Source organism: Lineus longissimus, chromosome 14 (genome assembly GCF_910592395.1).
Source record: "Lineus longissimus chromosome 14, tnLinLong1.2, whole genome shotgun sequence".
NCBI lineage: Eukaryota > Metazoa > Nemertea > Pilidiophora > Heteronemertea > Lineidae > Lineus > Lineus longissimus.
The window spans coordinates 14971430-14999307 of record NC_088321.1 but is presented as its reverse complement, the minus strand read 5'-3'; the positions used below and the strand labels follow the sequence as shown (position 1 = coordinate 14999307).

General features: G+C 40.3%; 2 protein-coding genes across 2 annotated transcripts in view; both read left to right on the top strand.

Moving 5' to 3' along the window:
* LOC135498743 (mothers against decapentaplegic homolog 6-like) overlaps window positions 1-15634 on the top strand; it is a 39903-nt gene extending 24269 nt beyond the window's left edge. Inside the window, exon 4 of the mRNA XM_064789137.1 lies at window positions 8277-15634. Coding sequence (XP_064645207.1) covers window positions 8277-8821 — 545 coding nt within the window. The 3' untranslated portion in view covers window positions 8822-15634. The remainder of the gene's footprint in view (window positions 1-8276) is intronic.
* A 708-nt stretch (window positions 15635-16342) lies between these two features.
* LOC135498828 (proteasome subunit beta type-4-like) lies at window positions 16343-19928 on the top strand. The gene is made up of 6 exons (XM_064789298.1): window positions 16343-16423; window positions 16855-17061; window positions 17561-17789; window positions 18108-18224; window positions 18779-18867; window positions 19076-19928. The coding sequence occupies exons 1-6, from the start codon at window positions 16362-16364 to the stop codon at window positions 19086-19088; spliced, it is 717 nt and encodes a 238-aa protein (XP_064645368.1). The 5' UTR covers window positions 16343-16361; the 3' UTR covers window positions 19089-19928.
* The last annotated feature ends 7950 nt before the right edge of the window (window positions 19929-27878 follow it).

The window sequence follows — 27878 nt, the reverse complement described above, 5'->3', positions numbered from 1 at the left end:
GGATCCCGTTTTACAGTAGAACCTCTCTATTAAGGACACCCTCGGGACTGACAAGTGCTGTCCTCATTACAGATTTGTCCTGATTAGAGAGGTCAAATTGAATGGAAACGACCAATTTGGGACCAAAAGTAGTGTCCTTGATAGAGAGGTTGTTCTTAATAGGGAGGTGTCCTAATTAGAGAGGTAAAATTGAATGGAAACAACCAATTTGGGACCAAAAGTAGTGTCCTTAATAGAGAGGTTGTCCTTAATAGGGAGGTGTCCGCTAAGGGAGGTTCCACTGTATGCATAAATATGTCCATAGTCATGTACATATGGTCTCTGGGCTAACGTCTCTTGCAATCAATTGCGCATAAGAATCCATCTTTCACAACTAGAAAATTATGAAGTTGTAGTAATTTGTTCCAAATTAAACTTTTTAGTCGTTTAATTGAAATAATCCATCTAAAATTCATTGAGACGGAAAATATAAAAATCGTTTTCTTGACTCTGATACACTTGGTAGAAAAAAAGTAACCCAATTTTTGTTTCATCTCTTGTAACACTGCTGCACCCCAATTTTGGTCACCTTCCAAGTGCAAATCCCCTTCTAAGTCAAAACTAGCGAGAAATCATGTTCATGGCGCCGAACTTTGAAAAAAGTTTCCGAGGCCTTTGTGTTGTGTCAGAATAATATGATGTATATAGATCTGTTTCTCACATACCATGCTGGCTATGAATGCATGACATTGTATGGCCACTTTGGCCTGGTTCCAAAAACAAGTCGGCCTTTAAAGCGGGTATTATATTGATACACTCTGACGCCAAAATTAAAAAAAGGGAACATTATGATAGGTTTTTGAATACATTTTGGCTTTAAAGGGACTCAGCAGGCAGGAGTTACTAGGTAGGCAAGATAAGGTTACTGGTACATGAAGTCACCGTAGGGTCTCTCCAATCTCACAGTCTGTCGAAGTGATTCACGCTTGTATGAGGGATACATCAAGTGAAATGACCAAGAGCCCTTACTCTGTATACTAGTCACTTGAAGATGGCCAAATTAGCCCCTCTCCTCCTGCCTATAGTCCCCCTTTAAATAGGTACAGTAGAACCTCTGTTAGCGGACACCTCTCTATTAAGGACACCCTCTCTATTAAGGACATTAGTTTTGATCCCAAATTGGTTGTTTCCATTCAGTTTGACCTCTCTAATCAGGACACCTCTCTACTAAGGACAGCACTTGTCAGTCCCGAGGGTGTCCTTAATAGAGAGGTTCTACTGTATTATCGTAAGACGTAATAAAAAAATGGCCAGGTAGAAATTAAACCTCTTGAGCCACGCAGAACTAAGAGAAGAAATGTGGGTTCACGCCTTGTCTTGATGATGCCGTCCCAACAAGAGACGCCAATAACAATGATGTACTGATTAGCTGCGATATGCTTGGCGATATCCCGCGTATCATAGAGAGATATTCGATAAGAGAATCGCGTCTGGCTCCGCTAACAATAGGATACGCTTGTTTTGTTTCATGTGCGTGTTGTATTTCGATAGATATGCCATGTCGATTACAGCAATGACCCGAGTTGCACTTTTCGCTGAGGTCGATCTTTGCAGAGTTTCTCTGAATACTAACTCGGGTTTTATGGTGATGCTTTATGGTTACAGCTATCGTCAGCATCATAACATCTTATCCCTAAGTGCTTAGTCTAGGTACAGCGATAGTAATAGTCTTATATTTAGAAGGGCGTGCACCCTGTCACCTCTAGTGGGCGCAACTGTGCCATTTTTACTCCCAAAATGCGCACCCGAAATAATGTTTTTGAAGCCAAATGTTCTGACCCAATATATAAAACAAAAACAAAGAATTCTTTTCATGTTGTAAATGTTGTTTCAGATACCCACCTCCACAGAATGAAAAGTATCGTTTTTGAACTGCTTCATATTGAAGCTCGATAACTCGACAGTTTTCGAGCACCTATCGAGTATCCTTCAAGTTGGCGGGGTCCATTGCGCTGAAAGACGAGGACTCAATATCGTTTTCAACATCTGTGATGAAATCAAAACGTTGTGTATGCGCACAATTGTTTCATTTGAAATAACATTATATTGAATGTGACCGTGACAGGCTTCGTGGCAGAAGCACCATTGACTCTGGTTTTCTGCTGTGCTGTAACGTGTTATATCGCAATGAGTGTATGGTGGTTTTTGTTGGCCATGAGAGGTGTTTAGTCGTGGTTCTAGGGACATCGGTGTGCAAGCTTTATCATACTCCATTGATGCCCACTGGTCCACCGCTAGAACCGCCAACCATCGTTGAAAATTTCAATATTGGCCACTGTGCTTCAAGCTTTAACATGTCTCCATTGATGCCCGCAAGCCCACTGCAAGAACCTCCAACCATCGTGGAAGAAAATTTCAATATCGTAACTAAACACACAACCATTCAACAACTCATACTTTAGTACATCAATTTCCTCAACATAACAACCAAGGCGATTCATCCCAGCAGACTCGACCCGTCTCGGTATACATCCACTGGCTCCAAAGCCAAGTCGGCCCGTATTTTCTTATAGCGGTGATCGCTATCTCAGCTGCTCTACAGTACGGAGTGATCCATGTAGAACGGAGAGATCTATGCCTCGCCGAGAAAGATATGTAGATCCGATAGAGATATGAGGTTTAATATAGCATTTTGAGGTTGGTGAAATGTTTGGTGCAGTGGTATAGGAGCGGTGTGTGTTTTATGAGTTATGTTTTCAGTCTCTGTGTGTAGGCTCTTAGTTGTTTTGCAAGTTGGTAGCATTCTTAACTCATTGGGGAAGAAACTTGCCTTCAGATAAGATGTTTCCTCTCTTTCCATTACCAACTTGACTGGGATGAAATGCCTAGGTATGGGGCAGCGGTAGCGCAGTGGAAGAGAGTCGGCCTCATGATCAGGAGGTCGTAGGTTCGACTCATGGCCGAGTCACTGCTTAGTTCCCCTACTGGTCGAGTTCAAGTGAGCGCCTTCTGGTTGCTCCTTGAAACCCCTGATTGATTTCTGTGGAGACTAGGGTAATAATATGATATCCCAAAGCGCTTTGAGCGAGAACTATAGTGTCACGGAATTGCGTTATATAAAAGACTCATTATTATTATGTATTTCTTGGGGAGTAATTTGGAGATAAATATGTGTAGTTCTTCCCTTGACCAATAGGGTGTGGAGAACGTGTTCTCTGACTTTGACAGTATGTTGCCCCCTCCTCTCAAGATGGCCCAGGCTATTGGTCAATTTCACCAACTAAGCGTGGAACGAAATTGAGAAGATTACTACGGGACTTGACAGCAAGATACCGTGTAAAATGCGTTCATATCTTGTAGTTTTTTGTGGACACCTCAACTTGAAACCAAATCTCAATATGATTTCACGTGAATTGACCAATTGTAATAGCGCAAATATGCGTAAAGCTAATTATTTATTTGGCCAATTTAACTTGGAACTGAATATCGACATTTCGTTAGTCATTTCTATTCCTTACACCTTGACGTGTGAACGCCATTGTCGCAAAGTCACGAAGGGAAATTCTAGAGAACAGGGCGCAGATAATCGAAGAGTACTTAGCGAGGTACGGAATTATTGATGTCGCAGGTAGACTTAAGCAACGCAAGGGAAATTCTAAAGAATAATCAATCGGCTGTTGTCGCCAGAGATTATTTTTCACACCTTGTTATGAGTTGTGTTGTTGGCAGACGGCGGAAGGGAAAATGTGCAGATGAAATGGGGGACTGGAAATTACTTCAGTTTTTTATGTCGGCTGTATAATAGGTCTATACTGTAGACCCAGAAATCATGTGCATGCTTTTATTTTAGCCATGACAACATGATTTTGTGGTTGGAGTGCGGCTGCCAATTGATTGAATTGCAATGGTACTCGTCATGTTGCATGTCGCATGTCGCAGTGACTAAACTCGCTCTTTGCGTGATGCTTAAGTTCTCAAAGAGTTTAGAAGTTCAATTTTCCAAAAAGATCGTGGTCAACGCGTTCTACTGTATCTTCTCATAATGCAAGCAGCGCCGCCAAACATGACCTCTTGTATCGAAACCTTGCTACGCAAACACAACCCACACGATATGTTACACGCTACACCTCGCTATTGTATCCGCCTCAAAGTTCGAACTACGTGTGAAGTAGCACCCATTGTTAGCAAGAATTTCAAGAGCGGTGCAAATTCCACAATTTATAGCCAACCAAAGCCGTCATTGTCACTCGATATGGGGATTTGGCGGAGGTGAAAATAGAAGCATTATTCAAACGAAGACGCTGCACTCGCGGGTTTCAGAGGCTGGCAGAGTTAGTTTAGAACGGGCATTTGCTTTATGAATTAATTCCCAAACTTTTAGATGAGATTTTTGTGGAAACAGATATGTCTTGTTTGACTCTACTGTAAACCACAGAATTTTCACGAGCATTTTATTTTGGCCAAAGACCATCAAAGGTCTTTGAACATGTTGAAAGGAGCCTGCTAGGATGCCTGAGTTCTAGTGCCATGAGCAGCTCCTTGAGAGCTCATGCCCAGAACGTCACTGCAGATACTTCAATACTTGACAGCTAATAGCACTTTAGACAGACCATGGTCAGCTTTGTTTGAGTTCCCCCCTATAATCAAGGGCTAGCTGAAGCTAACATGGGCAAGCTCTGCCCACACAGGTAAGCTCTGCCCACACAGGCAAGCTCTTACCACACAGGCCAGCTCTGCCTAACATGGGCCAGCTCTGCCCACACGGGCCAGCTCTGCCTAACACGGGCCAGCTCTGCCCACACAGGCAAGCTCTGCCCACACAGGCAAGCTCTGCCCACACAGGCAAGCTCTGCCCACACAGGCAAGCTCTGCCCACATAGGCCAGCTCTGCCCACACAGGCCAGCTCTGCCCACACAGGCCAGCTCTGCCCAAACAGGCCAGCTCTGCCCACACAGGCAAGCTCTGTCCACACAGGCCAGCTCTGCCCACACAGGCAAGCTCTGTCCACACAGGCCAGCTCTGCCCACACAGGCCAGCTCTGTCCACACAGGCCAGCTCTGTCCACACAGGCAAGCTCTGTCCACACAGGCAAGCTCTGCCCTCACAGGCAAGCTCTTGCCAACACAGGCAAGCTCTGCCCACACAGACCAGCTCTGCCTAACACTGGCCAGCTCTGCCCACACAGGCAAGCTCTGCCCACACAGGCCAGTTCTGCCCACACAGGCCAGCTCTGCCCACACAGGCAAGCTCTCCCAACACAGGCAAGCTCTTGCCAACACAGCACCGTGATGTCTGAAGCTGCATAGAACACACTCTTGATGTCTACACAGTGTATCACAAGTGTAGTCAGCTAAATCAATGACGGCATCGCGTCTTTGTTAAACTGTGGCGCCATAGAACCTGAGTACGGGGCAAAAAGAGCTCGACCTGTCTCCTCCAGGCTGGTGGGTGTTGAGTCCAGGTGAGTCAGCTGGCAAAGGCAGCGACTAATTACGCCCTATCTCAGGCCGTTTTATGTGGGGTTTGATTTGGTTTGTTTTCATGTTGTTGTGGTCAGAGACATTGTTTATCAGTTGACCACTTTGATTATTTTGATTTGTGGAGTCAAGTAGGCCTAAAACTGTCACTATCTTGAGGACAAGTATGAATTTTTATAGCCATTGCAACCCCATAACATGGGTATTCATTTTAAAGGTCTTAAAATTCCCAGCCCAGTGGTGTTGTCCATTTGACCACTTTAACCCTCCACAGTTAGAAATCGCAGTTGAGTTAAAAAGTGCTTGAGCTCTCTCATCCTGTGACGACCACTTCTTTATGGTTTTGAAGTATGTTCTGAATCATTTAGAACTTCAGTGTTTGAAAGTATGTCATAATCATGCATCGCATTTCAATAATATTTCCATTATTCTGTTAATTAATCAGTCATAATTACCTTCCATCACCCCTCCACTAAAATAGGCCCACCCACCCAAGAGTAAATACAACTCAAGTCAACTAGATATATTTCGAGCACCTGCAACCTTGCCCCCAGGAAGACAATTTCAAGTTTCTGTGTCAATTTCTACAGAGTAGCTATTCAGATTTCATTGAATGAGGTAGATGTTTTGTGAAATGACGCCAATTGCCGTTCCCTTCCTCCCCTTGGCCTCTGTTAGTCCCTCGTCAGTCTTTTTATTGAGTGCCACTATAGTTAGGCACCAATTAGGATTATCAGTCTGGCGACGTTGTCTTTGGTCAGAGTCGCGCGACGTAGCGTGGTGTCAGCCGAATGCTAACCTTACATCAGCGTTTCCTCAATCATAGTTCAAAGAAAGGCATGAAGCAATTTTTCCATCAGTCCGATAAACTCGAAAATAACCTTAACCTCAATATTTTGAACAAGTCACCTGGTATGAGGTTGACTGTGCTCCATCTTGACCTCTCGCCAAGTGGACGCGATTTGTTGACGAGCGCAGAGCGTTGAAGTATGTACACAGGAATCGACTTAACTTTGCATATGATGATCATGAAGTTGAGGGCTTTGCCTTAGTGCAGAACATTTATCGTAGCAGAAGTATCGCTAGTGTCTGTGGTGCACAGGTTAACCCTTTGGTGCTGCAGTGCACACTATCAGCAGTTCATTAGAGGTAGTATACATCTGGCCTATCACTCTATACATCCTTACGAGCACGCGCATGAGTATATTGTTACATCATTGAACATATTACTCGGAGACAGAAGTGTTAAATGAGTTTTGAAACACCCAGTATAAGTTAATATGTTTTGAGACAGGGAATAAAAATTCTATAATATTTGTAACAACTCCATTAATAATGAATTAATTGAAAGATCACATTCATATGATTATTCCATAAAGTTGGAAAATATTATTCTAGACCAGCGCTGAGTGGTCCTAATTGTTCCGAATCAAACGAGATAGGATATACGGTTGTATGCTTGCGGCATCCACCAGGGGGCGCTTAATTGATACATTTCCGATGCCTCTCAGTGACGGAATTTCGTCCCGCCTGAAAAAAAGCTTTGTTTTGTCTTTTGGCGTCTGCTGCGATGGAACTCTGGCGTCGGCATATTTTCAAAACAAACCTGGTTTGTTTTTACTCACTAAGTATCTTTTTGTGCTCGTCTGAGCGAGGACTGTGGTGGGTTTGATCAAAAATGTGGAATTCATTACCGACGTTACGGCACATTACGTTTCATTGCACGTTATCTTTTCATCATTACAAACCTTTTTGTCTTGCTAATGGCTGCATATAAACTGTCGAATGGAATGGGTGGGTATAAATTATGGAAGCAGTGGGACGACGCAGTCATTCATGATCTTTCAATGCAATACATTTAAACAGAACGCCTTGTATAGAAATTGTTATTTAATGAAATATATTAATTAGACGTCGGTGCTCTTATTGTTTTTTGCAAGTTTGGAGCCGCGGATGGTCGTCCGTTTGTCCCGATGGAGACAGTGACTGGAGTCGTCGTCTGTTGCATTGAAAAGTTTGAAAGGGCAGGACGGACGTTTGGTGCCAACTAATGCTAATTATGCTGAGTAATCAGAATTTGAACTGATTTACAAATTTATTACTTACGTCTCTGAAAGGCCAATAGTTTTGAATACATTTATCAATAATGCTGTAATGGGAATTGACGAGGTCTTATGATGAAAACGATTATATGGTTTGAAACAGACGTCACTGTTAATTTTTACTTTGAAAAGGTTTAACCCTTTGCTGCTGGTGACGTGTGTAGTACTTCATGTATGTGTACCTGTGATGTGTGGGGAAAGGGAAGGTCTTGTCATTGATGAAGAGGCAACTGTTGTTTTCAGTGTGGGAACATGGCATCAACCTTTATTGATCAATTTCTTTGCCCCGACGTATCACTTCCATTGATTCAAATTGCGATTCACTCGACAACCATGCCGTCGCCATCAACAACACTTGTCAATTTCAACGACAATTAAATCAGACATGTTTTCAAATTTTGAAACTGAGGTCGATTTTTCCGCGCCATCGGATTTCGTCAGGTGGTCGTAAACGTGAAGATAATTTTAAAATGTTGGAAATTGTACGAAAAGATGCAGTCACAGACTCTCAAAGCTAGTCTCTAACACTTTTGTTTTCCAATTTGGCAGATATCTTAATGATTTTTACGAAGTTTTATTTCCAGATTTAAGATTTTTCTGCAAGACGATTGAGAAACAGACACTATGTTTTCGTTTGTCTTATGGACTTTTCGTGCAAGATATTACCAATGTCGCTTTTTATGAAAACTCACGATTCCGTATTTTATATCATTCCAGGCGACAGCCAGTCGAACAGCGGACGGTTGAACTACTGGTGCAACGTTGCATACTGGGAGCATCGACAGCGCGTAGGACGTCTGTTTACCGTCACCAACGACTACGTCAACATTTTCCAGCAGCTTGCGCACGGCGATGGAATGTCCCTTGGCATCTTACAATCAGACGACCAATGTTTAGAATCGGTCAAACGAACTCGAGAGAAAATCGGCTTTGGTTTAACGCTGAGCCGTGTAGATGAAGCCGTTTGGATGTACAACCGGTCGGATTTCCCGATTTTTGTAAATTCACCGACTTTAGACGATGCGTGGTCGCGGACGTTTATTGTGCATAAGGTACCACCGGGGTATTCAGTGAAAATATTTGACTATCAGCAATCGTTGATTTTAGAACAGACTCGTGATCGGGGGTCGTTAGATGGTCCGTTCGACCCAAACGCAATACGGATTAGCTTTGCCAAGGGTTGGGGCACAACGTATTCACGACAAATCGTGACCTCATGTCCGTGTTGGTTAGAAATTTTATTACGGACAACAGATAGGTGATAGTGGCTATACTGGCACCATCTTTGGGTCAATATTGGAATCAACGGGTTACCTCATTTCGATCATGTGACAATCACATGGCATGGTTTGTGGCAGAATATGGCATTGTGCGACAGAATGTGTACAGAGAATAATGGGTTAATCAGAGTGCCACCTAGTGCAAAGATGACAAACTATAATAATTTGGATTTGAACTTTCTTGGATTACAATGATGTTTCATTCTTGATTTGAGGGACGTTTCACGGAGCCTCACTTGGGATGTGGAGCCTTGCTATGGATTGCAAGATAATGGAAACTTCCTTCGTTTCTCAGGGATTGTAGAAAAACTGGAACAGTCGAAAAACAATGATAAACGGAATAAATTGACATGTTCTTGAATCGTCGTTTTGTAGCTATGGTAACCGTTTCCAAGGACTCTATCAGCCATTTTGAATTTGTGGTCTGTTGTTTCAGACATTTGCTGTTCTAGTCTTATTTGTGGCTTTTAAGGTTTCCATGGAAACGGTTGTTTAACCCTTTCAGATTTGAATGGAAACTAAAAATAGAATGACCGAGAAAAAAGTGATCTTTCAAGACAACTTTCTTTGTTTTCTGTTAAATCACTTTTTTGATTGATGAAGATTTTTGTCCGGGAAAACCTTTTTCATTGCTATGGCAACTCAGTTGTTGCAGTGGTAGTGAAATTGGTTTATATGAAAACAAATGTTAGTAAGTGCCTTGTACTCCATTTAGAACAACTAAGGAGGGGAGTAAATCTATGCATACATTTCATTGGTTAGTTAATCGACCAATCAGAATGTTTGTCTTCACCACATGATCTTTCTGTTTGTGAAATCCTGGACTTTTATAGCAATGCAATGTATGTTCAACCTCAGACCCAGGTGAACTATGAACTGAGGTTTGGGTATGAGGATGGCTGCAGCAGTCTGATTGAGCAAGGTCATAGAGGAGTATAGAATCAGATGTTTAAAATCAATCACCTGAAAAAATTGGTGAATGTTGACATGACTATTTGAGTTTGACACTAAAAAAAAAAGAAAAGGGAAATATGCATATGATTGGTCAAGCGAACTGTTGCACCATGGGATCCCCAATTGAATAAATTATGTTAATGTTCCAGAAGATCAAACCTGTAAATAGATGTTTTAATGACCATCAGTAATTAATAGTTCCTTGTCCTGTCACTAGAGGGCCAGTATGATCTGGAGGACAATCTCCCTTGAAGCAGCGTAGCCCAAAAACATGTCATTCAAACATATGAGCAGAACAACTGATCAATTTGATTTTTGTCTGGCTTATTTTTGGGTCTCTCTGTAGAGTGTCAGACACCATCTATTGTGTGCAATGTTTAAATCTCAACCTCACCCAAGGGGTTATTCAAGTATAGATGTGAACATTGTCTCTATAAGCAGAATAATCCCTTGGGACCGAGGTTGTATAAATCTCAGGTTTGTGCTGCCCTCATTCGAGCTTCATAGGAACTATAATGTGTAGTTCTGTAAATTGTATATAGGGGGCGCTATGAAACCTACTTGGGTGTTCAGTGTGACACTCAAACTTCTGTGCTTTGACCAGTGCATGTGGCTTAATTTCAATCACTTGTCAACCAATGGCAGCTCAGGTCAAAGGTCAAATTGCACACGGCGGGTTAGATTACGACTTCACTGTGCGTCATCATTTTCAAATATCTGCCCGTCGTTTCATGCGAAATTTTGCAAGATGAAATGTAAAACAGGGGAAGATTTGGAAATTTATAATGAGGAGGTATTTCAGAATGATTACAATCGTGTGATATTGGTGGTGTGCACGGCTTAACACTGCCCTTGTGGATCTGGTTTTATTATCTGACATTTTGTCCACCGAGTTGGGTGGGCAAAGTTCAGAGGTCAGGCCAAACCCTAACCGAGCTAGTTCACAGCCCCACCACCAGGGGTTGCATCATTTCGTTCAATTGTTATTTTGTCCAAAAGTTGAACCAATGTTAAAAATTGATGAAAGAATTCTTTGAATTGATGCCAGATGGCGATTTTAAGTTATTGACACTGTTACATGAAATTCAGTACCCTCTTTTATACTTACTTCATTGATGGTTGAATTCAGCGACTTCTTTAGTTCTAGACCTTGCCATAGGGGGCACCATCCCTTTGAGATTACAACCCAATTCAGAAATGATGAAATTACGCAACAGTGTGCTATGATTTCATTAATAATCGTAATAATGATTATAATAATCATGACTTTATTATTACTATCAATTACTGATGCATGTATGTGTACATTTTTTTGAAAGTCCAGAGTTTTTATTGCAAGGGCTTTAATGGATTATTTCTGCTGGTGTTCATGTTTATTTGACAATCTTTCCAATCTCGTATCCAGGTAATTTATTGCGACAACAACCTCTTCTTGCCATTAGAATTTAGGTCAGTAAATAGTCTTTTTAGGTATGAGGTTGGAAATGAGGCACGTGAGTGAATTATGCACAGTTAAGCCATTTTTATTGTAGGTGTGTGATTATTCTTGCAATGAGCAATAAAAAAATTGCATGTCTGCAGGTATAATCACTTGTTGCAGCGATGCGCGATAAATCAAACAAGTTTCATATTTATTGCGTGTCACAGTTTTGACTGATTTTTGTCGCATGCAATAAATATTGCACATCACTGTGATAAAAATTGCCTGTCTGTGCACTTTAGATGTGCTGGAATATTAGGATCTATGAGGGGGATTGGAGAACGGTGCATTGATGTTAATTGTAATATGTTAATTTCAGTTGGCGAATTCAATTCCGAGTAAAAATTTTTGTTCCGAAAAAGAGTTCTGTTTGATAAATTCTTTTTTAAAACCTTGTGATAGCTCTATTTAAACTTTCAAAAGATGAAATGAATTTTTGAAGATGAAGATTTAAATTATTTCAATGAATATGAAATGTCAGTGTACGAATAATTCCAAAAGCTTATGTCTTGTTTTTGGGGATTTGATTGATAAAGAGGCCTATTAAGGGCATTTTCTGTCAGTTCTAGAGCATATCCATGACTGCATGTGTTGTTCAAGGGCTCCTAAAGAGATTAAGAAAATTTAGAATGGCCAAAAATTGATATTTGGAGAAATTATTCGGAACGAGTGCTTTCGAACAACGAGGTTGCTTGAGTTTGAATGGGCGTGACAATTCTTATTGTGACAGCATATTTTCTTCAAATACCCATATCTTTACTGTTGTTAAAAGGCATGGGTTAGTTGAAATTCAGGTTATCAAAATGCTGGGACGCTGCTTATGGTACAGTTGTCACCATTTTGTTATGCTAAAAACAAGCTTCAAATCTGAAAACCTCTTATTTTGTCAAAAGTCGGCCATTTGAATGAATTATACTCCTCTTAATTTCGATTAGTTTCTTTTGAAGTAAGGTACAGTGGTACAATTACAGCCAATATAGTGTTGGGACTATGATTGTTCAACCTTACCTTACAATTAAGTTTTCCAATTTCAAGCAATTTTTTATGTTTTGGCACCACTGTTCGTCCCTCTTTGATGATATTCGATATGAGGACATGAAACATGTCGCTATCTATTGTTTTTTCAAAGCATTTTCATAAATTTCCAGAATTATGTGACATTGGAAATAGGTAATATAGTTTCACAGCTAACATTTTGAAAAAACTCCTGGGCAATGAATCTTGACTATATCATTACTTCTGATAGAACTGTAACATTTGTCTATATGGTAGTTATCTAAATTGTTTTCTGAGGAGCTTTTAGTAGAATTTGCGTCTAAGGCCGAAGTTACATAGACCTCATTCGTTCATTTCCCAGGACTCATTTTCCCCTTTTGCTTTCTTTCCCCTGTGAATGCACGGCCTTGTGGCGTGCATTCACCGAGGAATGAAAGAAAAACCCGGAAAGTGACTCGTGGTAAATGAACGAATGAGGTCTATGTAACTTCGGCCTTAGCGCTTCCTTCCAAAGGTTTAGGGTTAAAGACATGACTTGTTCATACTTCCTGAAACAAGATAGAATAACTATCGTCTGCTCGCACGAGACGTAGAGTGACTCAGGAAGTCGTGTCTCCTGTGCATGTTTTGGCTCACGGCTACACGAAGACGGTGCCATCATGGCTACTTCCTGCCCCCGGAGAGTCTACAGCAGATCTGACTTCAATTTTCACTCTGTCGTTTATTGGGTAACCATGGTAACAAAATAACCCTTAATTGGAAGACAGGGCCAGAAATTATGAAAACGGTTGTGGATAATTATGGCGATGTCAACTTAATTATTTCAAGTTTTTTCATTTCGTGTATTCATTGAGTTAATTTCTGTTCTTGCAGAAACAGGGATAAATTGTTGACGTTTAAAACAAGAAGATTTATTTGAATACTTATGGCATTTGATACAGCAGTCCATTTTCACTGCAAGATTGGCCTCATTAACTGAGGATTTGCCTACAGCATGCTACAAAAAAAAAGGTATCTTTATCTCACTTGAACGGAGGAAAACTTGATACCCAAAGTTTACTTGTAAAGATACATTGTTTTGACAACAGGAATTTGATACTTCCCGAATTTTATCAAACGCAGCGAAGTTTGTCGAATACAACAGTGCCAAAGGCAGTAAAATAAACAATTTCTTTTGCGTTTATTTTTCAAATTATTGCGAGACTAAATTTTGGCCTTCTGTCGCCTGGCTGCTGCTAAACTGTGGAATGAAATTACAGCCTGGCACCTGTCAGATGGAATACATTTGAAAACGTACACCCGATCGTTCGGGTTTTTCTAACCGTTGATGTAAATTTTTATTTATATTCCCAGAATGAAATTGAATATTTTGAAGTAGATTAATTACTGTCTACGATAATGGCTATCACATTGTCTGCACTCATACAACATGCAAAATTAAGCTAGGTCTATGCATATATTGTTTAAAAACGTCTGCTCATATTTCATTTGATTGAAACTTATCTGAACTTCTCTCAGCGCTGTGGAGAAGCTTGTCATAGATGTACCGTGCTATACAGACAGGATGAATAGTCCAATGGCTACCTCCTTTGTATTCATGATGAACAAGTGCATGTTTTGATGCCCCCCAGTGTATAGCCGATATGAAACACACTAGAATGAAATTGAAATACCTTGCATAAAAAATAATGTGATAAAAAGACTTTCCTCCTTGGGTGTATAGCTGGTACGCTTTTACACTGTGCTCGTGTCATGCAATGAGCTGCGATAGACTGGTATGTTGTTCTGACGTACAGTAGATCGGTCCCCTGACGTCATGACGCACTTTTATACGAAATGCATTGTGGTATAATGTTTGTCATTGCCCCAAATAACATAGATGGAATAACATTTAGGAAATGGTAAACTCTGCTGAAAACTACTGAGCGTAAAACTTGTAACATGAGTAAAGTCAGTTAAAGGAAGAGGAAGGTAATTACAAATGAATCCAGGAAGTTGCGAACTTCAGGAACCTTTTGATTGAAACAGCAGGCTCCATCCTTGTCTAACAGCTATAAAAATCACGAAAAATTTGATCCCTGATCATGTTTTCTGTACATTTTTTTATAGTTAGACACAGGCACTTTACAAAATTCCCCGAAAACGTTAATGGCTGTTACTTCCTGATCACGCTCTTGAGATAATAGATGCCATGAAAGATGATGGTAGCATCCTGGTTGTGAAGCTAAGAAAGAGGAATTCTAACAACTCAGATGGGGGGGGGGGGGGCTCCATTGCTACCCCAACCCTTTGACCAAGGCCCCTAGGTTTTTTAGTATTTTTCATGGAACGTCCAAAAAGATTATCCTCCTTCAACGGAAAGTAAAATTGAAAAACATTCACATGAACAATGCAAACATGTACAATGAAATACTACCCCATCCATCCTGATGAAAATAACATTGTTCCGACAGCCATATTAATTAATCACAAGCCTCATTATCATGATCGAAGTGCGAAGTTTGGCGCCAACCAGGATAAATGATCCCAAAACATGTCAGATGATATGCTTTTTCCTGCAAAAGCTATCACAAGCTCTTGCAACAGTCTAACAGACATCAAAAACATCGCAATTTGATCTTCTTTATCTTCCGTATTGGTTTTAATTAGGATCATTTTCCTTCTTGATTGGGAACACAATAAAAAACTGTTGCTGATTGTTTTCAAAGTTTATGTCAAGAAAAGCCTGTTAAGGTTTTAGACTCCTCAAGCAGTACTGTAGTCGATAAAGGACACTGCAGAGGAGCGACTATTTTCACATGCAATTTAAATTGCAGATCACAGTGACTTGCTCGTGTGCGGGGTGGGATTACTGTCATATTCACTTTGAGGAAAATGTTACCAAAGATTCATTGTTCAAGCTGTTGTTTCAAATTGCACAATGGGTGTGTGAACTTATACACTGTAATTAGGAGGGGTGGTTTTTTCTACATAATGTCACATGATTCTGGAACAGGGGTTGTATGGGAAGTGGGATTGAAGCAATACATTTTGGCAATAACCATGAATTGCCATGGTCTTGTGTAAAGCAGTTCATGATTGGCTGAAAATCTGCTGTGTCTGCAGAAAATTTCAAAATCAGCCAATCACTATGCAGCTAATATCAGGTAGTAATATTATTGTGTAAATTGTAAATAAGGAGGCGGACGTCGCCTCACTTTGGAGGTATCCAATGAAAATGCATTTTACATTTTCTATTTGTACGTTGAAGTAAAAGCTGCAATTTGATTGGTGGAAATTTTGTAGCTTAAAATGTGTACAGATTCTACATAGACAAGTATGTACAGGCCCGGAACATGAATAAATAAAGAATTGTAAAAAATTGACTTAAATGAACTTTTTTTGTCGTAGTTTTTGATCCGTAACAAATTGACATGGAAGCAAATTTGCATTTAATTCCTATGTTTTTTGGGAAGATGATGTGTTTCGAGGGGGATAATTGTCTTGCAAATGCTAAAAAGACCCCCCCCCCTTCAACAAAGGGTACAGCCCTGGACTGGACACCATTAGAAAGATTCAGCAAGAGGGGTTGGTATCATCATAGATGGTAGTACATTTCAGGCTTTTCCCTAGCATTGTCCTAGCTTGATGTTAGGACAGAATTGCCCCTTCCCAGTAGAATTGCCCTCTCCTATCACCCCCCCCCCCCCATGGCAGTGTCCTGTGATAGGTCTAACATGTCTGTGGTCTCTATAGCCATAGTGTGAGGTCATCAAACCCAATATCATGTACTGCTTTTGCAGGCAAGTTGGCGAATGAAGAGCCATCTGTTGAAAAGCATAGTAACTAAAGGAAGACATGGGAAATTATATTGTGTGGAGGTCCCTCATCTTCAGTTGTGCCACACCACACCCATATAAGCTAGCGTGCACTCCAAGATCTACCCGCTTTGGGATGTTTAGGGTTAACAAGTAGTAGAAATATTGGTCTCGAATGAGTCAGTCATTTGCTATATTTGGAGGCAAAGATAGTTTGCTTTTTTTGGAACACACAGTAGTGTCTTCAGGGCTCTCACGGCGTACACGGAAAATTAACGACGACCATAACAGAAAAATGGCAACCTTTCAAGAATTCGGGATTTCACCGGCTCTAAAAATGGGCAAACAACACACTATGTAAGATATCTACAGCGGTGATTTCGGCGTAGATGCTTAGATTATGATATGGCTCACTTTGAAAACCCATTTAGTTGGTGATAACATTTCCAGTTTTTTAACAAATCACCTTTTTGTCATGTCGCATTCTGCTTTGTCATGTTGTACATGCACATGGCATGTAGTGTGCTTCATGATTTGGAACGAATTTTCGCCAGTCCCCTAACCCCAACATTGTTGACCAGAAATTGGGCGTGGAAGTATGGAGCGACTTGACAGTAAATGAAGTGTGCTCTCAAAATGTAGCTCTCCAGACCAAGCACTTTGCGGTTTAATTTTTCAAATGAGAATGAGAAGCCCGGAAAGCCTTGGATCCCATCCTTGTGTTTCAGTTTTCACATTTGATTTAAGATGAAAAATATAATCTCTTCTAACTTCTCCTTCCTCTTCAGGAACCCCATGGTGACTGCAACGTCGATGATTGGCGTAAAGTTCGATGGGGGTGTGATGATGGCCGGTGATATGCTGGGTTCTTATGGCTCCCTTGCTAGATACCGCAATTGTCCTCGTGTGATGAAGGTGAACGACTCAACCATTCTAGGAGCGAGCGGTGATTATGCAGATTTTCAATTCCTGCAGGAGACAATTAAACAAAGAATGTGAGTATGGGTGAATTATTTCACCTGACCTCAGTGTTTACAAAAGCAGGTTGTTAATAGCTCAGCCGACTCTGATTTCTCTAAGGCCATGGGAATTATTAATCCTGTTTACCGTCCACCTCCCGCGTGGGTTCTGAGCAAACATGAAATATTTTCATTATTTTTTTTAAAATCTTTTTATTTTATTGTTCCCATAATTTTTTTATTTAAATAATCTTTCCAGTGGTTTATATTTACCTTAAATGATTGAAAAACACAATAAAAACTTGGAAGGGTAGGCTCTTCATCATAATTATGTCATTTTTTCAATGCCTCATGTTGATGACCGACCTGATTTCCATTTACTGGAACTTGCTGAATCGCGTGTTTTGACCAGTAAATCAGACTGTAAACCGATAATGAATAATGAAAAATGAAAAAAAGCCTCATCATCTTTTTAAATCTCTCGGACGGTAAACAGGATTAATCATTCCCATGGCCTAACTTTGATTTCTTTCAGTGTTGATGAAGAATGTCTTGACGATGGCTTCACCTACACGCCCAGATCTCTCCACTCCTGGCTGACACGCATGTTATACCACCGCAGATCGAACTTTAACCCGTTGTGGAATACGATAGTTGTGGGGGGGATCCAGGACGGTACACCGTATCTTGGATATGTTGATAAAATCGGCACAGCATACACGGGTAGTACCATAGCAACCGGTTACGGCTCCTACATTGCACTGGTAGGTTGCTTTGCAGATTGATATACAGCAGAACCTCCCTATACTGACATATACCGTCTTTATTAGAGAGGTGTCCTGTTTAAAGAGGTCAAATTAAATGGAAAAACCAATTTTGGACCAAAACTAGTGTCCTTATTAGAGAGGTTGTCCTTAAAGAGATCCAGTCGTGACTCAGATTTTGCTAATCTTGAAATAATACGTATGCGAAAATTCGGGGTTTACAGTATTGCTCCAAAGTCTTTTAAGGAGAATTCCCTTAACCAGATTTAATCACCCTTTCTCAAAATATTGCCTAATTTTTGTCGTCTCGATTTCCAGCCTTTGATGCGAGATGCGGTCGAAAAGAATCCAAACATGAGTGAAGCCGAGGCGCTTAAACTCATCGATGACTGCATGAAAGTACTTTTTTACCGCGATGCTAGATCATTCAATAAGGTAAGGTTTGCACCAATTGATTCCCGCACCAAGGCACCTCTTATCTTAGTAGTCAAAGGGATTTCACTCCACCATTTGCGCAACCTAGTCACAATCATCATGTGGTGACGCCTCGGATAGATTTTTCATAATGGCGTCGTCGAATGGCATTTGAGGGACTACGTCTGTCCCCAGTAGCTCCCCTAATGGACAGTAAGCAAAAAATAAATTTCGGCCATTTTGCAAACACATTTTCACAGGCGGCGTAAGTTTCCCAGGACATAAAAGTCATGCTTTAAATCAAATCATCACCAAAAGCATTCAAAATATCATGAACATTGAAAGGCATGGACAACTTCAAGTAAAATGCTTGAATCAGGTTTTACATTTAGCTCACCTCTTTTATGCCATGGTATTGGTAAACAAACGTTGCCTGTGAAAAGGGTCGTTTCAAAATGGCCGATATTTATTTTCGCCGGGTGTCTGTGTTAGAATGGAACTGAGCTACATAAATTTTGGACTTATTTATCATGACTTCCTGTTCGTTTTTGCTAACTTCTTGATATTCATTCCAGTATCAAGTAGCAATCTGCACGGCCGCTGGAGCAAGAATCGAAGGACCGATATCATCGCAGACAAACTGGGATGTAGCAAATGCTTCGCAGTCAGTATTAGATTTTAGACCAATGGGAGTGGAGATTGGGGTGCCATGACGGTGGAAGAATTTAGATTGTGCGAGGGTCGGGTTGGAGTAACTGTCAGATTGGAGTATCAGTGCTGTTAACTGGAACCTTTCTATTCGCCCTTGCGTTGAAAATGGGACAGACCTTTTTCGAAACCGTTTGAATAATATCCTTTCCATATTGTTTCAGGGTACAAGATTAATGACTGCTTATTCCAAAGTGGAGAACGTCGAGAACTATTCAGAACGCTGAAAGGTTTTTTTCGTAGAATGGATTTCGACACTGTCTTCAATTCTGAGGAGAAAGACTTGAATGGAACAATGTTTTTTTAAAAAAAAACTTTATATGCAGAAATGTGCTGAAAAGTCTGGAAACTGGAGTATCACTTATATTTGAATGGACATAAAAGGATGGGGCTGCTTGGAAAGAATTCTGAAGAAATTCTGTTACTGTAAACAAGATATCTCTGCGGGCATTTGATCTTAACAATCATTCAAGTTGATATGATCCGCAAAATTACCAAGCAAATTGCATTTTTGTCAATACATTGTGGATTGTGGATTAGTTCTGGAAATCTATGCTCGCAAATTGTAAAGTTTTGCAGTAAAAAGTGGGCAAACGCAGTAAATCTGTTATTGACCTCACTCTAAGGTTGTCTCGCCACACAACAGCTCATTCATGTTTGGCTCACCGTAGGGGAGTCGATACATTACCGCTGCGTCTGTCGTCGTTGTCTGTATCCTGTTTTAAAAACAGTGGCACGTATCTGAACCACTTCAGCGATGAACTGTTCTCCCCTTATCGACTGCAAATGACATGCAATAACATTACCCGAGGTGAGCACAAGTGTCCTGGACCATTTCATCACGTTGAACATGAAAATCCCCAACCTAAGTGAAAAAATGTTTCTTTCGATTTCAAACCATTTTGAGATGATCTTGTAAGGAATGGTCATAATCATATATGTAAAATAGATTTACCTGATACTGATAGTGATGTGACCAGACAGACTTGCTATTTATCAGTAATAAAAAGTTATAAAAAAGAACGAAAAATTGTTGAGTGTTTTCAATTTCCGTGGACTTGAAACAGGGCCCATATGATCAAGTATACAGTGAACCTCTCTTGGCAGACACCTCCCTATTAAGGACAACCTCTCTATTAAGGACGGTAGGTGATAAAGCTTGGAAACAGTGAAACCTTGGAACCAGTGATGAACCTTGGAATCAGTCCTAAAAATGCATAAAAACATGAAAAAATGTCATTGGTGGTTACGAATCAATATTTGGAGATTATTTTTACATGATTTGACGGTAGTTTAGAAATCAGTCGTATATCCGATTCAACAACAACCCAGTCGTACCTCGCCTCCAGTGTACAGTACTGATCTCCCAAATATGGGCATGCATATGACGACACGCCCACCACACACCCATGATATAGACCAATCAGCGCTCCGCTTACTACGCCACCACACGGGCTCTATTTGAACTACGAAGCGGTGTGATCATACAGGGTGATACAGAAAAGATTGACTACATCATGCAGTACCGGCTGGCACTTATCCGTACATCATCTTAAACATGACAAGAAACGTAGAAGGTTTTTTACCGAAGGTTTTAGCCAGGTTTGGAGATGATTTTTTTGATAAATTCCTTCGTCGTGAGCGATTTCGTACATCTTCATGGACACGAGTATTGAAGAAAAAATGACCCTGAAGCCACTATGGATATTCCAGCTGGCAGAGGTAAAATTACAACTAATTTCAAATTGATTGAATCTCAACATAATTTTGTGTACAACTTCCTGACAGTAACACGAATATATCCTGTGAATTTCAGCTCAGAATTTTAAGTTGTTCATAATATTTTGAGGTATTTAAAAAAAGACCCTGAAGCCACTATGGATATTCCAGCTGGCAGAGGGAAAATTACAAGTAATTTCAAATTCAACTTTGGTTTGTTAATGCACATTAGTGTACCGTATGAGGATCCAGGAAAAAATTTTAATTGAATGATCAAAACAAAATCTACAGATATTTTTCTCTGAAGTGGGCGTCGCCGATATCACCTTAACACCTTCAGCACCGAACCAGATATCTACGTGGCCCAAATCCCCTTCTTCGAGCTGGTAATCTTCATGGAAGAACTACGCCATCGCCATCTTCAGGGCAAGAGATAAACTGAAAATACCGTTTGGTCGTTTCAGTTCCTATCTTGCCCTGAAGATGGCGATGGCGTAGTTCAGAACTTTAAATGACGTCATGAAAGAACTACGCCATCGCCATCGCCATCTTCAGGGCAAGATAGGAACTGGAAAGACCTCTTCGTGTCTTTTCAGTTTCTACCTTTCCCTGAAGATGGCGATGGCGTAGTTCTTTCATGAAGTCCTTGACACTCCGATAACCAGCTCAAAGGTGTTAAAGTCAAAATTATCGGATCTCTACCAAATTCGCTATGCGAGTATCTGATGTCAATATAAATGCATCCCGTAAGTTTCAGTCAAATAGGAACACGACTTTTGGATTTATGGCATCTCAAAAGTCAACTTGTAATTTTCCCTCGGCCAGCTGGAATATCCATAGCGACTTCTGGGTCATTTTTTTAAAAATACGATATATTAGGCTCTTTTATAGGTTTCCAATGTCTTTACTAGTTGTTACGATTGTGACGTAGGTGGTATCAGACAGCATTGACTTTCGGCCAATGAGACAGTAGTGCACCATATCTCTTCTGGATGTGCCCAACCCTTCAAAGCTCGCCATGTTGCCAGAGAGTGTACCAAGTCTTTGCTGGATATGCCATGCCCCTTCGCTATGCGTTCTCTTCCCAGGAAGGATAGAGGCCCAAGTCTGAGTGCCCTTTGAGCATTTCGTGATATGTTTCCCGGTGTGACAGCCGATATAAGAGTATTAGTCCGGTAGCATTGTATTTGACCAATTAAGCAGCATGATCTATTGTACCGCTAACCCTAACCAAAACATTTAGCAATGCGGGCTATTATTACACGGACTATCAGCCCCAGGACTACTATCCCTTGCACACCGGTAAGTGGCTTGACGAAGGTTATATTATATCCAGCGGTCAAGCCATATTAATAAGCAAACATTGAGTCAATATTCTTAAACATGAGAATCTGTAAAAGAATCGAAAATTGATACTAATTTCCAATTCATAAGCCCAAGCCAAGCCTTCTGAACAACGAAAAAAGTCAGTCCAAAACGTAAACAAGAACACGTGAGTATGATCTTAAAATAGATACTAACACGATAATGAACGGAATTCCATGCCTTGACGTCATTTGGACCGACGAACGGCCATGTTTGATTTCCCCACAAAATTGGTGGACAGCGGAACTTCAGGGAAATTGCTGGAATGCAATGCGCACGCGCACCTGCCAGGTATCGTAAGTGGCCCAATCGAGTCGTAAAATGCTGGGAACTTGAATACAAAATACACAAATACCAGTGTTTTGGAAAATTACAAATCTCAAGTTTTTCCTGCCATATACTACCTTTATATCAAGAATCATCATCAGCATAAATTAGAAATGGCTAGGTTTTAATTGGTTGTCGTAGGTGTGAAGTCGCTTTGCTTTCCGCTTGATTGATGCTCGTCCCCAGGTTAATTGGCGACCTCGCGCAGGCATCGCTCCCGTGTATATTTGGCTGACACCTCCTGAGAGCGCGGTTGTATACTGGCGGTAGATTTGCATTCATTCAACATGTGTAGAGAAGTGTAAAGTGCAACCGTTGCTCGGAGAGCAGGCAGAAAAAGCCGAACTAAATCATGGAATCGCCACCAAGCGCGTTAGACTTGGATGCTACGGACAATTTTACACAAATGGACCATGCTAGTGAAATTTCAGGACTAAAATCTCTACAGGATGCTCAAAATAACAATCCGAAAATTTCCAGTGCCCAAGATTCAAATTTTGATAATGTTGACAAAGTGAAGTCGGAACCAGAATCTGACCCTCCGACTCCAACAGATGAAACGCCACAAAAAGAACGCCCGTCAGGACATACGACAAGGGTAGATAGAATCCGAGAAGGACTAGAGAGTGCCATAAGGTATGTTTTTAAAAATAGCATCTTTCATTTTTGAGAAATATGATTTTGAAGGTGGTAAACATTTGAGAAAATGAGTGGGTTGAGAAGTAGGTCACCTGGTACCAGGAAGAGAGATGCACCTCAAATTACCTTCTCATTCCAGACCTGGTATGACCTCAATATTTCATCCCATGCCCTATTTTTGACAGCTTTTGACTATTTTAATAAATTCTTCAGGTTTATTTACACTTTATCTGTCGTGCTATTTAAAACTTTTTATTTGTAATGTTACGTAATTTGTCATTCAAAAGGTTGAGTGAGGAAGTCCGGTCTCAAAAGAAACATGTCCCATCTGAAAAATCTTTGCTATTTTTGAATTTCTTTTATCCTCAGGGTTATTTGCATGGTTATTTTCCAGAAATTTTTGAAACCCTTTTTATGGCGGTTGATATTTTTAGATAAAAATAATCCATTTTGACATTTTTGATGCCGTTTTAAAATGACATGAGATTTCCTTCAAAATCTATCTGTGATTTTTTCTCAACAAACCTTTAAATGCTCAGGAAATGAATTACATTCTTCCTTTATTTCAGTCGCAATATTTCAGACTCTTTTATCAAATATTTATCTCCCAGGTTGTCTTCAACTCCAACAGGAATTGAGTCCTTAACTTCGTCTGCCTGGAAAACCATTCTTGGAATACTTTCTCAATACAAAAATCCTTTCCAGTCTAGACGTCGTCTTGAAGCTACTATTCTTTTCATAAAGCCGTAGCCTTCAAAAGTCAAGAAGCCAGCTTGTTATAAGTGTCTAGCAAGTATTGGAAAGAAGCCTAAAGTAATATGAGTACATCATTTGATTATCTAAAATCCTGTGGTTTCTAAGCTAGAAATCTTCATATTGAAATGCACAAATTTTCTTGAAATTCCTGAAAAACACTGTTAGTGTTGTGCCATTGTTAATAACAGAGGAACAGTTGTGAATTATTCCCACACAGTCTTAGTATTACTATCCCATGTTACTCTTGAACTGGACCCCAGACAAAGTTTTGAACCCCAAAGAACAGTGTGTGTATAGAAAATACCTCTTGGCTTATACATGCCACTGCTTCCTCTCTGTTAAAGCAAGGGTTATACCACCTGGTCCAGGCCTTTCATGGGCACTATAGGCTTCTGTTGCACCCCAATGCCCAGCAATCACACCTTGATTTGTAAACAATGAGGCTGTATTGTGATCAAATACAATGTCAATGATAAGCATAAGACCAAAAGGCCAGGCTGATTACATGAGGCTAATTGCACTATAGAATTAGTATCTGGTATAACACACAGAGGCATGTCTATACACTGTGCTGATTACTTTGCTAATACATTTTCAAGCCTAAATGTTAAATGAATATCTTATATTGATCAGCTTGGATTCTTGATGAAGGTATGAAATGGCCTCTATTTTTGATTGATTTGTCAAACCATATATTGTATGATTGTGTCTGGCGCAGTTTTCAAAATCATTGATAATTGTTATGTACGCTCCTTGTTGTTTCTGAATCAAACTACCATAGTCCCTTTAATTTCTTGGATTATTTCTGAGAAAATAGTGCTATAAGCCTGTACATCCTGAGTAAGGGCTAAATCAAGAATTACACTTAATACCGTCACATGTGTGTGGATCATTATTTCATAATTATGTCCAGATTCAAGATTCTAATTGTAATATGCTATCCTAATATTATGATAGAGCTGACATACTAGTCACAATTAGCCCTCACAAAATCAGAGCATAAAACACCAAAATTACTCTGTAATAATATAAGAGGGACCATCATGAATGATTTGTTGACCGACAATCCAAGGAAATGCAGTGGTTCGAATCCCATTCAAGGCAATTATATTTCTCTGTACTAATTTCATTGTACCATCATAAAAAATGCATTATTTCTGATTTAACTATGCCTACTAATGGTATGCATAGTCACAGTGCAGTGGTTACACAATTATACCATATTTCAGGCAGGGAATTTTTTTTATTTTAGAGTAATGACCAGCTGATATCACTGACAATGGCCCCTTGAACAAAATGACTAAATACCTGTGACAAACTTTTGTTCTGTTCCCCTCCATGATTCCAGCTGAAGTAATCACATTCTATCCCAACAATAAAACTATAATGTGTTTTTAACGATAATTACTAATTAACTAATATCAAGGATTGGAACTAGTATAACCTGACCGAGTTAGTGTTTTTTCAAGGTTTATATCACATCAGAGGAGACAGAGGGATATTGGTGTTTTTTCAGCAAAATATTTTTATTTTTTCTGTGGTTGAGGTTTTTATGGGACAATATGGACTGAAACACCTGATTTTATAGCCATTAATCTCCTGAAGTTCATTAATTGAGCCTCATTCATTGTATTTTGTCAGTGATTTATAGAAACAGCGGTTTCGGTCTTGTAATCCTGCATAGTGCGAACTGGCTCCGGGTTCGTTTTTCCTTGGCAAAAAGTGGGGTGAAATTATTGTCATACATCTTGGCTAATTAGCTATTTCAGCTGACTCACCTTACAAAAACATATAAAACTCATGGGCTAATGTTATGTTATATAATCAACATATATCATAGTTTAAAATATCATCAATAGAAATAAAGGCAGTGTGCCCAATTGATATGAGATGGAGCACCAGTGACGAGTGTTACTCTACTATGAATTATGAGATGTTATGAGGCTATTTTAGTATGTCATTCTTTCCTTTGGGTATGGATCACGCTGATACACTCACTACAGGTAGACTCACCAGATCCCCCAGTAGATAAGTGTTCCAAATTGCCTCTGGGCCTGATCCTCAACACAGGGGGTTAATCTTTATCTCCAGATTAATAACTCTGATTTAACAGTCCTGTCTACGTTGTATGCATAACTATGCATCTGTGTTCTATCTCCTGTTGCACCTGGTGTATTACTCCCAAGTTCCTACTCCCGTCATGGAGGGGGTTATTTTGCCCCGGGCCTTGGCTGGGTGAACCCTTGGCTGACATCAGTAAGCTTTTCAAAATGGGGATAGGAGAAATTGCTAAACCTTGCATAACCAAGATAAGATTTAGATGAAATATCGCTAGGAGCAGCAATCACGGCTGCTGGGAGTAGGAAATGCTAGTTCCTAGTAGCTGAGTGATAATGAAAATTGCCCCAGGAATGCTAGGCGTCTTTTTGGCAGCGGCTTGTTTCAAAATTTAAGACAGACATTGCTAAATATAGCGTGGTGTAACATTTCTTGCATCCTGAACCTCAGTGCAACACTCAAGCTTGTGTAACATAAGAATACCTCTTGGTTGTGTGAGTAGGCCAACTAGAGAAGGGGAAGGGGGGTACCCAACTTCAGGTGATAAATGAGTCCTCTCCTCCATCAAAAAATGAGAGGTTGCAACTTTGTTTCAGACAGGTATGGTAATATTTCACATGGTGACGGTGCTTGACAGGTAGTGTTATTTTGTGGTCTGAGCGTGATAAGGCTAACTTATTGCTAAGTACCAGGCTAATGACCAACTCTTAAAACACTAGGTACGCTTTGATATCAAAGAAAATATGTCTCCTCATCTTATGGTTTGCAGATTGTGACTTCGGGACGACGTTTCCAGGTGCGTTTTCACTGTCATTTATGTGTTCTGGTTGACATTGGGCAGCAGCAAGTCCTTCAGATCAGACTATGAAACTTCATGATCTCTTTGAAAATGTGTCTTGATTGGCCATTGCATTGATGAATATGACACCCTGGGTGGGTTGAGGTGAAGTCATTGAGGCAGAGTATGATCTTATCTTCTGACATCTATAACCTGGCTGTGGTGACTGTCCATATTTGATCAAAACTGCCTCATAGCATAAGGATCTGATGAAGTATTCCTGTTCACTCTAGTCATTTAGAAATGCCGCTGTCCCAAGTTCTTTATACTTTACATTTCCACACTTTTCAAACCAATGCTGTTGCATCTTCTAAAAAACACTGACAAGTTTGTCCATTGTGAATGATATCTTGTTCAATAACAATCAGAGTTATGTTTCCTGATGTAAAACAAGAAAGTTTATTTACCAGGTAGACGCTAGAGTTTTGTTATATGTAGTTGCCAGCCTCTGATATTCTTGTACGGTTAACGACCCCTGATTTTGAATCTCACCGACTCCTGAAAGTGCAGACGCGAAAAAAGTTAATCCAGCCAATTTGGCTGAATGACGATTATATGCCGAGTAGCGTGTTCGGAAGCAGAGTAGAACGCTACCTGGCTCAGTTGCAACACTTCCTGACTTCAGGTTTGCGCCGACAAATCTGGAGGAACTTTGTACAAATGATGAAATGATTAGTCGACGAAGGTCTTTGAAAAAACAACGACAGACTCTGTTTTGGATGGCTTTCAACACATTCCTACAAGTTTTTTTTAAAAGTTCTCAAAAATCTTTCCAGTATGCTTTTGTTCAGGCGCAGCAGCTGGTCAAAGTAATTTTTCCGGTTTAGCGTGCGGATGGATTCATGGGGCCCTTGGATTAGACAGATATTGCTGCCAACTGGTCAACACTGACATGAAGTCTAAACAGCACCCGAGCAAAGAAATTTGTTGCAAAGAACTCTGGTAGCTGAGCTAGGCAAATTCATCACACACAACTAACTAGCTACCTAGTTATCAGTCTCGACACTCCATATGACCCCTACCCCAGGTGTAGAAAAACCTGAAGCCACTTATAGATAAACTGGTGAAAATAGTTTTCACATGCTTCCAATCTTTCGTATTTCCCACTGAATCCGATGTTTATGTTTTTCTACGATCTGATTGGCTGCTCTTGCCATGTGGCACGTTCTGGCATGCGTTGAAGAACATCTGTCTCTGGTTGTATAAATATTGTTACGAGATTTATCTCGAGAATGTCTGCACCTTTTGGGGCTGTGCACATTTCA

Bases quoted from the DNA above. Each gene is read 5' to 3' on its own strand.
- LOC135498828 (XM_064789298.1), top strand. From the start codon at position 16,362: ATGGCAACCTTTCAAGAATTCGGGATTTCACCGGCTCTAAAAATGGGC. The intron at 17,062-17,560 runs GTGAGTATGGGT...GATTTCTTTCAG, and splicing joins GAGACAATTAAACAAAGAAT to TGTTGATGAAGAATGTCTTG. The intron at 17,790-18,107 runs GTAGGTTGCTTT...CTCGATTTCCAG, and splicing joins ACGGCTCCTACATTGCACTG to CCTTTGATGCGAGATGCGGT.